This window comes from Equus quagga, chromosome 5, assembly GCF_021613505.1.
Source record: "Equus quagga isolate Etosha38 chromosome 5, UCLA_HA_Equagga_1.0, whole genome shotgun sequence".
Taxonomy (NCBI): domain Eukaryota; kingdom Metazoa; phylum Chordata; class Mammalia; order Perissodactyla; family Equidae; genus Equus; species Equus quagga.
In genome coordinates, this window is record NC_060271.1 from 106,861,125 (window position 1) to 106,876,966 (window position 15,842).

Below are 15,842 nucleotides of genomic sequence, written 5' to 3' on the forward strand. Positions count from 1 at the left end.
ATTGATGTAGAAAAATGTCCATGATAAGTGACAAAGAGAAGTTTCAGAATTTTATGTGTAATATGATTCCTTTTATGTTTATATGTGTGTGCTATATACACACATACATTATATAAAATATCTCTGCATAAAATCATCTGATAGATTATAAGCTAAGCTATTGATATTGCTTATTATTGAGTAAAACTTTGGATAAGGAAGAAACCTTTGCTTTCTGAACTTCTCTATTGACTGGAACTTTTTATAGTGAACACATACTAATTTTATAGCTATAAAGCTAGTAATTTTAGCGAAAAAATACTGATTTTTAAACTAAGCATCATATATGTTACACATCAATTTTAAAAAAGCTTTAATAAAAAGTAGCTAAACCTCTGGGCCATGCTTGCTTTCTTGTAACATTCAAGAGGTAATATTGATCAGTGAGGTGTAAAAATGAAAATATAATTAATTTCAGTGACTATTTTGGTCTTTTATTTATTTCATAAACGTTAATTGAGCAGCTTTTCCATGTCAGGTAGTGTTGTAAACACTGGGGATACAACAGTGAATAAATCAGATTTTTAAAAGCCCTGTCCTCATGGAACCTACATTTTAGTAAAATTGTTTAGGTATATTAAGTCTGTTGCTTAGTGGAACTTATAAAACTTTATCACTGTTAAAAAACATGCTTTAACTAATTTTATTAATATTAATTTTCTTCTCTTACAGTAACGGGACCTCTATCAGAACTGCAAATTGCATATGTTAGCAGAGAAACACTACAGGTAAAACCAATGCTAATTAAGAAGTAACATTCTTTATTAAACTAAATGTTTAATTATTGTGCATTACTTCTTAAATAAAGTAAGGATTAAATAGTTTGGTAAACTCTTAAATTTTAATGCATTTTAATTGTTTGTGTAATAAATTCAAATTATGTTTGCTAGTAAACACTTTAAAGCTTCAGTGTGATCATATGACCTCCTAAAATTAAAGCGCTATGAATTTGTTATTTTATATTTTTATATTCCTCTTAATACCAAAGAAAGGCTTGAACACTAAGCACTCTTAGGGGAATTGAAACTCATTCTGATACTAATTGGATACATACTTTTTAAAAGTTATTTCAAACTATTTGCCGAGTTTAGTGAAAATTATTTGTCTTAGGAAAAGTAGTGGTTCCAGCTGAGAGTGCCTTTTTCATTTTCTTGATTCTTTTGTCTTTTAGGATATTTCAGTAAAATAAATTAATGATCACCACTAGACTTTCTGTAATGTGTAAATAAAAAACAGAGAATATTACTCAGTTGATCACTTTAGATCTCAAAGTGTGCTCTGTAGGAAAGTCTTGTTAATTTTTCTGTTTTTTGAAACTCCAGGGATTATACTACCTTCACAGTAAAGGAAAAATGCACAGAGATATAAAGGTATGCATCATGCGTTTAACCTAATCTCCCTCTCTCCATTTTTAAATACTCTGATCAAACTGTTGAGCAAAATTGTCTTGATTGTTCTATTTGGTGAATTTTTTATCTGAAATATGTTACTATAATGCAATTTAGTAATACTTTTAAGGATTTCATTAATTTTGTTATAGCCACTTTATTGAGATACAATTCACATACTATAAAATTCACCCTTTTTTAAAGTGTACAATTGTAGATTAATGTTTTAGTAACCCATTTTGACATATTTGTATTTATTTATTTGTAAAATGGAACTTAGGTCCATAGTTTCCATCAAGATACAGTTTTTAGAAAGTTTCATGCTTTGAATCTTTAGTAAACTTTGGCAACCTTAAAGAACTATCATTAATAGTATATCAAAATGGATAAACCTTGACATTTTCTGATGGTCTTTCATTTAACTGGCAGAGGAGGGCAGGTACACTGGACAGGCTGGCTCTAGCTCTGGTAAACCAGGTGCTGTGGCAGGACTGCTGAGGTTATTGGTTATTTCTAAAGATACTGCCATCTCTCCAACTTAGATATTTTTCTCCTTTCATTTATTTTTCTTTTTCTTTCTTTCTCGTTCATCTTTTCTCCTACTTCTCTCTCCTTTTTGCTTTCTGAAGTTTTCTCTAGCATAGAGGTTCTAAACTTTTTTTTGGATCGTGTACTCTGAGTCTGCTGAAAGCCATGGGACTCTCTCGTTAGAAAATGCCCTTATGTACCTGCCTTCAAATTTTGCATGAAATTTCAGTGGGCTCTCAGATCACGTGCTGAGATCCTCTGCTTTGGAATTTAAAGGTAGAAGAGATCATGAGAACATGAGTAAATCAAGAAGGGTTCTGTGTCATTGGCTCTTAGATGATCTTGGAAATACTGATAGATTTTTGTCAGAAATGGAGGTTGGACTGCCTTCCAAGCAGAGAGGACAATGTGAGCAAAGATACAGAGGTCATTTTAGGGAGCATAAAAGTTGCACCATATTACTGAACAAAAGAGAATGTGTGAGAACCGTAAGAAATGGGGTTGGCTGTGTGGTTTGGTGCTTTAGTATGCAAGGACTTGCATGCCAGACTTCAGAGTGTAGGCCTATTGGGAAGATTCTGACCATCACCACTATTTCTACCCTTGTCTAAGACACTAGTGTGTTATATCTCTCCTGACTTCCGTAATACCTTCCTAACTGGTCTCCTGTGCCCGTTTTTGAGTGGTTCTGTAGTCACTTCTCCACCTTGCAACCAAAGTGATCTTTTAAAATTAGATCTTTTCATTCTCCTGTTTATAAACTATCATTGGCTTCTCTCATACTCAGTGTAAAATCCAGATGTTTTTACCATGGCCTGCAAGGTTATGCATGATCTAGCCTCTGCTTTTTCTCTCTGACCTCAGCTCATACTCCTCTCCGTTTTACTCATTCTGTTCCAGCCATTCTAAACTTGGTGTTCCTTGGTGTTCCACTAAACTTGCATTACAATGAGCTCATTCTGGCCCCAGGACCTTGCATTTGCTGTTCTCTCTTCCTAGAATGTTCTCCTTCCAGATTTTGGCATTGCTCTGCACCCTCACTTCATCCAGATCTCTGCTCAAATATCGTTGCCTTAGAGAGGCCCCTCCCTTCCTGCTTCATTTGTCTTCAGAGTGCTTATCTCTACCTGCCTTTGAATCATTTCTTTATTCATTCATGTGTGTATATTCATTTTTAGATTTATTTATTTATTTATTTATTTTAAACATTGGCACCTGAGCTGACAACTGTTGCAAATCTTCTTTTTTTTTGCTTTTTCTCCCCAAATCCTGTCAGTACATAGTTGTATATTTTAGTTGTGGGTCCTTCTAGTTGTTGTGGCATGTGGGACATCGCCTCAGCATGGCTTGATGATGTCGGTGTCACAATCCAATGTACACATCAGGATAGATGCGGAGAGGGCTGATGGCCACTCTGAGTTTATTATAACCAGTGTTTCAATATATACATAGTTTACATCTGTTAAACATACACAGGTGTTCTGGATGAAGTAATTAGCGAATGCCAAGAATTCTTAGTGATTTCTCAAGGAGCCCTCCCTTGGTGTCTGTTTTGATGTTATCATGTTATTGCTGTGCTCGTATATTTTTATCTCAGAGCAGACAAGGTCTCTTAGGCAACAGTCCCTCCTGCTCCCGATATCGATATCGTTTCTCCATCTGTGCCCCGGGTCGGCCGCCGCCTGTCTTAGGTTGCCTCCCCCTGGAGGTCTTACCCGTCATTGGCTAACCGGCCTTCTCACCTCTGGGTCACAGTTTGTTGGCAAGCTTTTTCCAGTGATTATTAACCCTTCCTGTGTCAGGGGCGGCTACAGATGAGCCATGCCATGTCCCTGCCCAGGATCTGAACCTGCAAAGCCCTGGGCCGCCGAAGTGGAGCGCACGAGTTTAACCACTCGACTATGGGGCCGACCCCTAGATTTTATTTTTGTCCTAGTTGGATATAAACTCCATGAGAGCTGGCACTTACTCTTACTCATTACTGTAACCTCAGAGCTTAAAATAGCACCTGGTTGTTAGTAGTCTCTCAGGGAGAGAGAGGTGCATAGATGAATGGAAGGAAGCATTGGAAGGCCATAGGTGCAGTGATGTGATATAAGCTGTAGTTTAGGAAAATTAATCTGCAGCCGGGTAAACACCAAACTAAAGACTGTAGTAGAAGTCTAGGTAGCCAGGCCCTAGATCAAGTTAAAATCTCTGCTCTGGTCTCTTCTCTCCTTTTTTTTCATTTCTCCCCTTATTTCATAGAGCTGCAGTGGTATCAGGGGAGCAGTTTTCTGTTATTTCTCCCTCTGTCTTGGCTGGGAAGGAGTTTCTCATATTTTTTCTCCTATGACTATACTTAAATGATTGAAGGCACCCTAGACTAAGAGGTGACTCACTTTTGCTTGCTCATTTACAAGTTGCAGAAAAGGCAAGAAACCAAAACAAACAAAGCCTATAGGGCCTTTGAGAGACAGTAGAGGGTAGATTTCTACCCTCCTCCAAAGGCTTTGAGCTTACTGAAGATGAAGTAATTATCATCTTTGAGCTTAGATCAAGAAGCAGAAGTGGCTAAGATGCTACTTTTATGCAGAAGGGTCATGAAGAGAGGTGACATTTTAATTCTGTGGGCCTGTGGTTAGTTGTTTATATACTGACAGATAGCCTCGTGTACTAAGCAGCAAGGTTCAGTCTTACACATCAGTACTGGTTCAACTGAGGATGACTTCCTAGAAAGGGAGATTTGTTTTGTTTTTTTGAACAGGAAATAGCAATAAGTTTAAAATGTAATACAAGGAGTTCAAAATACCATTGTAAGGTATTTTTTTTAGTGTAATGACAGTGTTTGATCAGTAAGAAAACATTTAGATGAAAACTATATTAGTTTATATTACCACTTTCATAGCAACATTCATATTATGTGAATAGCAGCTTTTTGTAAGGTAGAAGATTTATAAGGATAGGCATATTGCCTAAAAAGTGAACAGTAAATTTAACGTTTTAATTGATCATTCTTGAAGTATTTCTAGGTCTAAGGCTGCCACTTGTGATGATTTTAAATATGTGTATTTAATCTGTTATATGTGCTGAATGATGAAATGTTTATTACTTTAACTAAAATGTTCTCACTTTGAAGGGAGCCAACATTCTATTAACGGATAATGGTCATGTGAAATTGGGTAAGTAAATTAAAATTTTCTCACTTGTGCAAATTTATTCCAAAGCATAGTAAGTTTGTATCTTCCTTTGTAGGACTAGGTTTCCCCTCCCATCTATGTATTTTTAGGTGGAAATCTCATTGTGAGGCATGTGTAACCTTTCTGTATCTGTTTCCTTTTCTCTTAAATGGGGATAAAGTCTACCCTTCATATATGACAGATTTGTCATAAAGATATAGTGAAATAATATCTTTCATATTAATGTGAATATTTTTCATAATAATAACTTCTTTGGCAGTTCTTTCACATCTGACCCCAGGAATGTGCCTTCTAGTAAGAAATCTCTACAAAATTACCTTGTAACCAAAAAACAAGGTAAACAAAAGCCAAAAAATCAATACTGCCAAAAATCCTGAATTCTTTTACATAAGCTTTTAAAATAAAATACAGTATTACTTATGTAAAAACGTAGCTTAGATGCTGAATCTTGCTTTATTTCAAAGTGTAACTTTTACTTTGTAACTTTTGGTTGTCAAGTTATGATTAAAATAGAGTTCAAACCTAAACAATAACTTAATTTGAAAATTTAAGACAGGAAGCATGTACAACATTGTAGTTTTATAAACAAAGTCATGTCTGTTAGGTATTAAATGAAGTATTTAATAACAAATATGAAACAGTTATTCTGAGCTATATGTTACTGTAAGATAATTCAAAATATATATTTACCTTTTAAAAATATGAATAAAACTATTTTGAACTATAGCCTACAATAGGACTAATCAGATTTTAAATTATGTATCTAATAATTAACATATAATAAAATTTTCCTAAGCCACCTCTAAATATGGGAAAAGCAGTTACCTAACTATTGATGGCTTAGTGGATAGTTTCTATGAGCAGTTTAATATTTTGTGTCTTACTCAAAGACCTGCTATATATGTCTTAGTTGATAGGATTTAGAAATCATCATTAATAAACTAGAAAACATTAGAACTCAATGTATTTAAAGAATAGCAACAAATCCTATGTAAAAATAAATTTCCTGTTAATGATTGTTATCGATATTAGAATGTATAGCTAAAGTAAGATTTGGGGGAATATTCCAGTTGGATGTCTTTTCAGGTCACGTAGAGTTACTAATAGACTTAGCTTTATTTGATGTCAGTCATCATGGGTGTGGCAGGGAGTGAATGGAAATGTTCCTCCTTCATCTCCTTTCCAGTGATATTCCTTGACTTTCAGATCCTGGGAATTAGAAATTAGAATGTTATTAAGTCTGGTGGGTAAGATGCTCTCAGCTGTCTCTTTCCTGTCAAAATTATTTGATTTTGACTTTCGTTATCATTTGATTCTTGTGGGGAGAAGTGGGAATCTGGTTGACTATGAGACACACTGACTACTTTGTGATATTTTAATGCTAGTCCATTAAAGTTAAAATTTTAATGTGATGTTTGAGAATATCTCATACTTCTGTGAAATTAGTTTAATGAAAATAATTATTAAAAGTTTCTTCTCATCTTGCCTTAAGTAATTTTATTTTGTCTCAGTTTTCTTTTCAAATGTTTCTCATTTTTCTAATAGCTGATTTTGGAGTATCTGCACAGATAACAGCTACAATTGCCAAACGGAAGTCTTTCATTGGTACACCATATTGGTAATTGATAATTTAATGTTTTGTTTCTCTATAATTATTGAACACAGCATTTATGAAAAATAGACTGGTCAAAATTTTTAGGACCAAAACAGATTAAGAAAATCATCAACAGATTAAGTAATTTAGGCATGTACATTTGTAGGTGGATTACACAGCCACAGAATATTCTATCATGTTAATATTCATTAAGTGGGACAGGCTTTAAAGATTGTTAAGGCTTTTGGGAACCCTGATATAGTTCCAGCTTTACTGGAAAACCCCAACTTTTGCTCCTACACATTTCACATGTATTTTAACAGATATCTTTATATCTGTCTGTCTTCACCCCCATCTCCAGTTCATATTCTGACTAATCGTTCAACATTACATTATTCACAGAACCCCTTTGCTCAGAACTTTTTGATATATCTTGATTGTACACAAGATCAAATACGGATTTCTTGGCATGTGGAGTCTTCCATGGTCTGGCCTCTGTCTGCCTTATTAACCTTAAGTTCTACTAGTGGCCTCCACAGACCTTCCTTTCTAACAATATTTGTCTGCTAGGTATTTTTTGGCCATTCTATAAGAACTATCCTATTCACTCATTTATTTATTCAAGAAATGTTTTTGGACACTTAACTATGTGTCAGATGTTAGTCACTATAAATATGGTGGTGGACAGGCATAGACGATTTTATTCACATCGTTACTTTGAAATAACAGCCCACTGGAAGCCTTAACGTGCCTTCAGCTTAACTGCTGCCGCTCACTCCCCTGACGCCCTCTGGTCCGCCTCATCAGCAGTGGGATGGCACTAATCTGGATGACTCATTTTCATATTTAGGAGATGATATATACCTCTTTTTAAATTGATTTATCTTTATCAAACAGATGTGCATTTAAAAAGTCAGTGCTAAAAGGGCTTATAGAAACTCTTCTAGTGTCTTCTGCCGTCTCTAGCGCTATCTATTATTATTTATAGACTTTGTTATGGTAGGTGAAGATTTTAGCTCTCTTCATTCATCTTCTAATCTTCTTATCCTTTCAGTTTACTTGCTGAGTCAATTATCGTACTATTATTATATTTGCTACTGCAATTTTTTTCTCTATATTTAATAATTTCTTCATTTTTAATTTGCTTAGGTTTTTTTTATCCCCTGGCTAAGACTTCCATACCTTCCCACATTTTACAATTCTGAAAGATGCCTCTGTATAATTTTCCACGCCATAAAGCCTATCAGATTTTCTATTAGTCCTGATTTTTGTTCGTTTTTGCTTTGTTTTAATTTGTTTTTGTCTTATAATAATCCTTCGTGGAGTGCTCTTCCCTCCTATTCCGATCTGAATTGTTTATTTTCTACGTCTTTCTGCATAGCTTCACCCTGGGGTGTTTTTTTTTTTTTTTTGAGGAAGACTGGCCCTGAGCTAGCATCTATACCCATCTTCCTCTACTTTATATGTGGGATGCCTACCACAGCATGGCATGCCAAGCGGTGCCATGTCCACACCCAGGATCCCAACCGGCGAACCCTGGGCCTCCGGAGCAGAACTTGCACACTTAACTGCTGCACTACCAGGCCGGCCCCGCCCTGGGGATTCTTTTTTCAGCTTGGGAATTCATTTCCTGGAATCCAACTCTTCTTTCATGATTTACTTCCTCTCACATGTTTTGGTAACTTCCGAAGAAATTTGAGGAGTAAAATTTTTGAGATATTGCATGTCTAGTTTCACACTTGATTAATAATTTGCGTGAATGGAGAAATCTAGATTGGAATTTTTGAGGTATTACTCCAGTGTCTTCTTTTCTCTGATGCCAATGAGAAGTGTAATGTTATTAGGATGCATGATCCTTGAATGTAACCCTTCCCTGCTGGAATCATTCTTGGGGGTTTGCTATTTCATGATGATGTACCCAGAATATTTTTGGTTTTTTTGTCGTTTTACTTTTATTCGTTGTACTTGGCATTTGTACTTTTTAATCAAGAGATTTATGTCTTTCAGTTCTGGGAAATATTCTTGTATTATTTCTTTGATAATATCTTTGCTGTACTTTTTTCCTGCTCTCTTTTTCTGGAGCTCATTAGTTATATCTTGGACCACTTGGATTAATCCATTAATTTTCTTTCACTTTTTAAACATCTTTTTGGACTTTCTATATGATTTGCTCAGCGACTCATGCTCTCATGATGCAGGTGTCCCTCAGATATCTAGTAATCCTTATCTTCTGGTTCACATTGGAGAGCAAGGCACAAAAGCTGATTGTGAAGTTCGTAGTTCCGTGTGCATGGGAGGTAGTGTGTAAACCTGATTTTTAGTGTTCTAGAACCAAGCAAGTAATGGAAGCTGGGGAACTCATTATTTTAGACCCAGACTTCTGTGCCGCCACCCCCTGTCCTCCTTTGTTCCTGGTATTCTTGAGTCTGAAGCCTCTCTTGGTCAGTTTCTCTTGATCCTCAACCATTGGGGATGGGGAAGGAACAATTGCTGGACCTTAATGGATGAGTGGAGAAATCTAGGAGACTAACTATTCGTCATTTAGACTTCACACTTTGAGCCCAAACCTCAACCCTACTTTTTGTAAGTTTGCAACTCTAACTTTTCAGCCTTTTGGGCATTCTTTGGTGCTAATCAGCACTTGCTAGTTATTGTTCTTTTCCTTTGCACACGCACAGCTTTATCCTTCCTCCTGTTTGCTGTCATTTGCTAGTCTTCCATTTTCAATCCAAATTTGTCTCCTGGATTTTTCAAAGATGGTGTGTTTATATTTCTCTGTTTTGTTCTCCTTATGGTTTTGTGTTGATTTCTGAGAGGAATAGGCTTGAAGAACTGTTACTATTTTTAGATAGTCTGTTTCCTCAGTTTGATTTTAAACATCTGGAGGAACTTGCTCATTGACTCTACAGGGTCTAGCATGATTCTGTACACGTACTTCATAAATGTTTGTTGATGATAACTCATCTCCACCTTCAGCTTCAGAGATTACAAACTAATGTCATTCCTCTTATAAGATTGTAGGAAATATCTTGGGAGCATGTGAAATTGTGAATTAGGCAAAGTCAATTTTTGGAACACTCTCACTCTTCAACTCTCTTTCTAGTATCCTGTCTTTCCCACCTAAACTCTAGGAATATAGAATAGAATGGAATCTCTCTCATCCAAAGTGACTAAGATTGGCAGTTATTTAGTTAATCAAAAAAGTCTGTTGAATTGGAAAATCTCAAAATTAATACATGTGTACCTTAAACATTTTATTTCAACTTAAGGCACGTGAGTGTCCGTTTATTCGCCAGTCTTTTGATAGAGGACCAAGGCCTTTTCTTTGAGTGGGTCACTAATTAGAGTTCTGTCTTAGTAGTGTAAACCATACCCATAGTCCATAGTGCATTAACTACATTTCCCGGTTTGTGTTTCTCTGAAGTTCAGTGAGAACTAAGACCTACAAAGCACGTTAATTTTTTTTTTTGGTCAGGTTTATTGAAGTTTAAATTTAGCCTTATTAGGTGTACAGTTCTCTGAATGTTGAGAAATTTCCATCCCCCAAAAAGTTTCCTTTTGTTCCCGTTAGTAAATTTTCTCCCCCGTCCCTAGCCTCTAGCAACACCTGATCTGATTTCTGTCTCTGTAGTTTTGCTTCTCCCCAAAAGTCCTACAAGTGACATAGCCACCTTTGTCTTTTACAGCTGTCATGTTCTTACCTAATTTGCCAGAGTTTTTTGGTTTTGTCTTTAAAAGGTTTTTCTAAAGCATTCACTTTAATTTTCATAACAATTTACTATTTTATCTTCTTAATAAATCAGTTTTCATAACAATTAAATTATGTATTAAATGGCTGCAAATATAAAGAGGTTCAGCGATGAACTTAATTGACTGTGATAAGCATACAACTTAACTGGCAAGAATAGAAGGGCACTAGCTGGAATCTTTCACTCATATTTTTATAGAGGAATGGAGAACATCAGTTAATGTGTGCGCTGGTTAAGAGCGTGTCACCTTTATGCACTTTCAGACACTACTAGGGCATTTCCACCAGCCAGCTGGAATCTAGCCATCAATAAAGTGAAAACTGACATAAGAAAATGCACTATTCTTATAACTTGAATATTTATAAGAGCTACTTTAAAGCTACTTTAAAGCTACCTTAAGATTAAAAAGATTTTAAGATCAAGTATTTTGAAAGTTGGAAGGATTTTTTTTTCTTTAACTTTACTGACTTGGCTTTCCCGAAGTCATATCAGAACACAAGTGTGTATTTGTAAGGCTACCTATTTAAATCATTCTTTTGATATGTAAGAGTTGAGATGTTTATCTGTTATTTTTAAAACTATTGTTTAGCATTTGGACATTTTTATATTTGTAAATTAATATAATCATTCAAATCAATCAAATACAAGTTTATAGAAGTATAATTAGAATGAGACTGTAGCAAAGTTAAAGGAAACAAAAATTATCGAATTTGGGTAACTTTCTTCTGAGTAAATGTATTTTTATAAAGCAGACACTCAATTTTACAACTTTCCCACCATTACAGTAAAAATGAAAAAAATGCCAATTAAGCTTATAGTAAACAGGAGTTAAGTACTAAATGAAGATTATTGATGCCCAATAAATAGTTTTGGTCAAGTGAAAACAGTCAGAAGCCAGATTACAGTTTATTGTTGTAAGGAGGTAGAACTAAAAATTTTAGATTATTTATTGTAAGATGTCATTTCTCTATAGAATTTTGCATGTAGGGAGGAGAGAAGGATGTGGCCAAATTTGGGACATGTTGCTCTATTATAATTGTAAATTTTTATAAACCTTTATAGTAAGAACGTAAGTAACAAAAGAATCACCAGTAGAGGCTTGGGATGGAGGGTCTTATGAGATGTTGAGATTTTGGGAAAGAGGGGCCTTTAAATACTACATAGTTATTTTACAGATATCAAAGCCTAAGTAGGCCTCAACTTAGATAGTTGATAGTTCCATGTGCCTCTGGTGGGAAGATGAAGGAAAATACAATAAACAGAAGGTTTTTCTTTTCTGGAATGTTTCCTTTAGGATGGCTCCAGAAGTCGCAGCCGTTGAGAGGAAAGGGGGGTACAATCAGCTCTGTGACCTCTGGGCGGTGGGAATCACTGCCATAGAACTTGCTGAGCTTCAGCCGCCTATGTTTGACTTACACCCGATGAGGTCAGTGTGTCATAGTTGAAGAGTCCTATGCTGAAATTGAGGGGTTTCCCCTAATATTGTGTATTATCTCATGAACAAATAATATTCTTAGTCTTGCTTTACCTTATTTGGGAATAATAGTAACAGAATTTACATTATATATTAAAATATGAAATCTTAAAATGTGTGTGATGATTTGTTGTCGATTTTTCAGAGCATTGTTTCTAATGACAAAAAGCAATTTTCAGCCTCCTAAACTAAAGGATAAAATGAAATGGTAAGTATTTTTGTGTTATTTACTTTTATAGTCATGAGTAAAAAGAGAATTGAAATTTAAAAGTCTAATTTTCAAAATTTCTTAGGTCAAATAGTTTTCATCATTTTGTGAAAATGGCACTTACCAAAAATCCAAAAAAAAGACCTACTGCTGAAAAGTTACTACAGGTATTATTTTTGCTCTGAAATGTCTTTTTTTCAAAAGTTCAAATGTCATTCAATCAGATTTCTGTACTATATTATTTTCAATTATATTCAGTCAGTGTTCTGTACTGTATTATTTTATTTTTATAGCATCCGTTTGTCACACAACCTTTGACCCGGTCTTTGGCAATCGAACTGTTGGATAAAGTGAATAATCCAGATCATTCCACTTACCATGATTTTGATGATGATGATCCTGAGGTAGGAACTGTTTTTACCAACTACTAGTGTATATAACATATATGTATGTTTGTGTATGTATCTGTACATCTCAAAATGAGTTTTTTTATAGTTCTGAGTCTAGTTTAAATAAAACTAGTTTAAATAAAAACCTCTTGAGGGAACAGTTACCTCTGACTTTGTCTCTCCTAGGAAAGTCATGTACTGGATTTTTCTTATTGGCTATTTACAAATGACTATTGTCTGAAAATGGCAAAGGCAGAATCATCTAATTCACTTTTTGAAATTACCATAGTTATTTTACAGTAGTCATTTTAGATGAAGTTGCCAAATAAATCATCCACTTTAAAAGAGAACACAAATGAGAAGCACCTAAACAAGATGTTAGAATATACTCAAAATTTCTATTCAGTTTTCTTCTCAAAAAGGATCTTTGTACAATACTTCATGAATTATTAGTGGTTAGTAGAAAGTATAGGATTGACTTTGTTGGTGACTAAAACACTAATTGTCTGCTATGGAAATGTTTAAAAATGAGCCAGTGTAGTTGTTAGAGAAGAAAATAACTCTAATGTGATGGAAGCATTGATATTAATGGAAGCTTCACTTCTCTTGGCATATTTAACGTTCCTAGCTCAGCTGGTAGTTGTGGGACTTAGGGTAAACTCAGTATATGTAACATGGCAGAATTCTATTATTGGGCCTGTATCTGAGCTGGCTTTACGGAAGGTGCTTAAAATGTTGTAAATTTCATTGATGATAGCTCTCAGCCATCAGAAAGATGGGCGCAGATTGCCAGAGAGAACCTTTCTATCTATTCACCTTTGTTCTAGCCTGCCATCTTTATGCAGCTTTGATTAAATAAGCTATCTGTCCTTTTGTTAAAGGTCTAGAAGGGAGTTTGGAAACATAAAGAAATGTAGAGTATTACTGACCTTATAATTATACAAGGGAAAAAAGAGTATTTTTATTGTTTTGCTTAATTTTCTGAGGTGTGCCTCTACTGAGAATAGTTAACTTGGGTCCTGTTCTTGATCTGCCTTATTGAATCTAAGAACTTGGGCTCAGATATTTATGAATTACATTTTACTTCAAAGGTAGCATTTCATACACAGAAACAAAACCCTGTTTGGTCCATGAAATAGATGCTGGCATCGCCTCTTAAAGTGAAACCTTAGTGTGTACAGGGTGGAGATGCAGAAGCAGGGCCTCTTTTACTCCATAAGGTTGAAAGAATGTCCATGAATTAACAGTAAAGAGAACTCATCCCCACTCCACTCACTCCTCAGAATATTCTTCTCTGAAATTGGCAATACGCATAGAATGATTTTAATTAAATAAGGGGAAAGAAAATAGAGGTCTGCTCCTCTAAGAAAAAACGTAAAGGGGGAAAAAATTTCTGTTTACTAAGTAAAAAGATCATAAATCATTAATGCCTTTAGCATTATTTCATTTCATTTTATCTCTTACCCTTTTTGATATAAGGAGTTGAGGCAGTTTTTTTTTAATTACAGTTTTACCCTCTGCAACACTGAAAGGTAGCTGCAGCTGTTGAACAGCTATTGAATTATTGAAGTATTCCATTCTGAATAGTTATTTATTTATTTATATTCAACTCAGAGAACATTTGTTTGGAGCTTGCTTTGGATAAAATATATTTCTCATCTTGAGAAGCTCCCAGTTTGAGGAGTGAGGAGAACAAAGAACAGCCAGTTTTTGTTAGGGAAATCAGAGATGGTGTTATGAAAGAACTGACGTTGTTGGAAAGAAGTTTGCCAAAGATTAAAAAACTAAAAATAAAAATAATGATTAAAGCTTTTGGGACTTTTTTAGAAACTCATCAAGATGTATTTTAAATGATAGCTAGCCTCCATATCTAGATGTTTAAAATATCATCTTTCATAAATCTTAGAAATGTTTAAATATAGTCTTTATCCTTTTAAGTATGTAAGATTCATGCTAAAATGAGTGTAATCACGGCAAGCTTACGTCTGATTAAGAGCACATCAAGTGTGTGATTGTTCATTCTTTCAGTTAATTTAGTTATTTTCTTGTCCATTATCTAGTAGATTAATGGATTCTTCTTATGTTAAATAATAACTTACAACATGATATTTATGCTATAAAACATTTAGAATATTGATTCAGACTTTTAAAGGAAGTTTGATAAGATATTTTACTTGAATTTTTATTATTATCAGCAGTTACCTTTCTTTAACATTGTGAAAACACATGGAATGATGAAAAAATTAATAAAGTTTTACTTTCCATATTCCCAAAATTTCTAGCAATTTTAAGAGAGAAAATTATGAAATTTTTTTTCTTTGTGGTTGTGGTAAAAATGTATTACTTTTAGCTTGAGTATGTATGCTTGGAAAAGCTGAGGACCTGAAAATAAATTTGATAATGTTAAAGAAGTGTTAGAACCCATTTGTCTGAGATCATTGACCTAGAGCTGGGGTTGGCAAACTTTTTCCGTAAAAAAACAGATAGTAAGTATATTTGACTTTGTGGACCACATCATTTCTGTCATACTTAACTCTGCCATTGGAGAGGGAAGGCAGCCATAGATAATATATGAATGGGTATGGCTATGTGCCAATAAATAAAATGCTATTTACAAAAACAGACTTCAGTGAGAATTGGCCATGGGCCATAGTTTGCCAATCCTTGACCAATGAGGTGAAACTGAGTGCCTTTTTTTCTCCTACATCAGGATTTCTCAAACTTAACACTATTGATATTTTGGGCCAGACAATTCTTTGTTTTGAGGGACTACCCTGGACATTGTAGGATGTTTAGCAGCATCACTGGCCTCTACCCATTAGTTGCCAGTAGCACCTTTTGATCCCCGGTTGTGATAACTACTAATGTCTCCAGACGTTGCCAGATGTCTCCATAGACAAAATTGGCCCTGGTTGAGAACCACTGGCTTATGTTAGTGTTTGTCATATTGTCTATTTCTTTCCTTCATTCCATACAAACTTGCATTCTCATCTAGCTCCCATTGCAAAGGGTCTATTATTTGTATTTGTATTATTTAATAATACATTAATCTTAGAACTTTTAAATTGTAGTAACAAGGACAAACATTAAATGATTTATAAGGGTAGGGTTTTGTTCTTTTCAAGAAGTAATAAAAATTATTTCAGTGTTAAGGCATATAAAGGATTATTTTTTAAAAACTTTGGGAATCATCCATCACTGTGAATGGTTTATTTCTTTAAATCTTGTTTATTAAAATGATTTTTAATTCATCCTCACTTCTCTAAATATCGTTTATCAGAATAATTACAAATT

At 34.6% G+C, this 15,842-nt stretch overlaps 1 protein-coding gene across 5 annotated transcripts in view; it reads left to right on the forward strand.

Annotated features, from left to right (window-relative positions):
• MAP4K3 (mitogen-activated protein kinase kinase kinase kinase 3) overlaps nucleotides 1–15,842 on the forward strand; it is a 192,348-nt gene that overhangs the window by 117,183 nt on the left and 59,323 nt on the right. For all 5 annotated transcript variants that reach the window (XR_006888463.1, XR_006888462.1, XR_006888464.1 and 2 more), the window contains exons 5-12: nucleotides 712–767; nucleotides 1,362–1,409; nucleotides 5,074–5,116; nucleotides 6,680–6,752; nucleotides 11,772–11,903; nucleotides 12,097–12,159; nucleotides 12,245–12,326; nucleotides 12,453–12,563. Coding sequence is in view for 2 of the 5 variants with exons in the window: in XM_046660241.1 (XP_046516197.1) it covers nucleotides 712–767; nucleotides 1,362–1,409; nucleotides 5,074–5,116; nucleotides 6,680–6,752; nucleotides 11,772–11,903; nucleotides 12,097–12,159; nucleotides 12,245–12,326; nucleotides 12,453–12,563 (608 nt within the window). In the remaining 3 variants the exon portion in view is untranslated. The remainder of the gene's footprint in view (nucleotides 1–711; nucleotides 768–1,361; nucleotides 1,410–5,073; nucleotides 5,117–6,679; nucleotides 6,753–11,771; nucleotides 11,904–12,096; nucleotides 12,160–12,244; nucleotides 12,327–12,452; nucleotides 12,564–15,842) is intronic.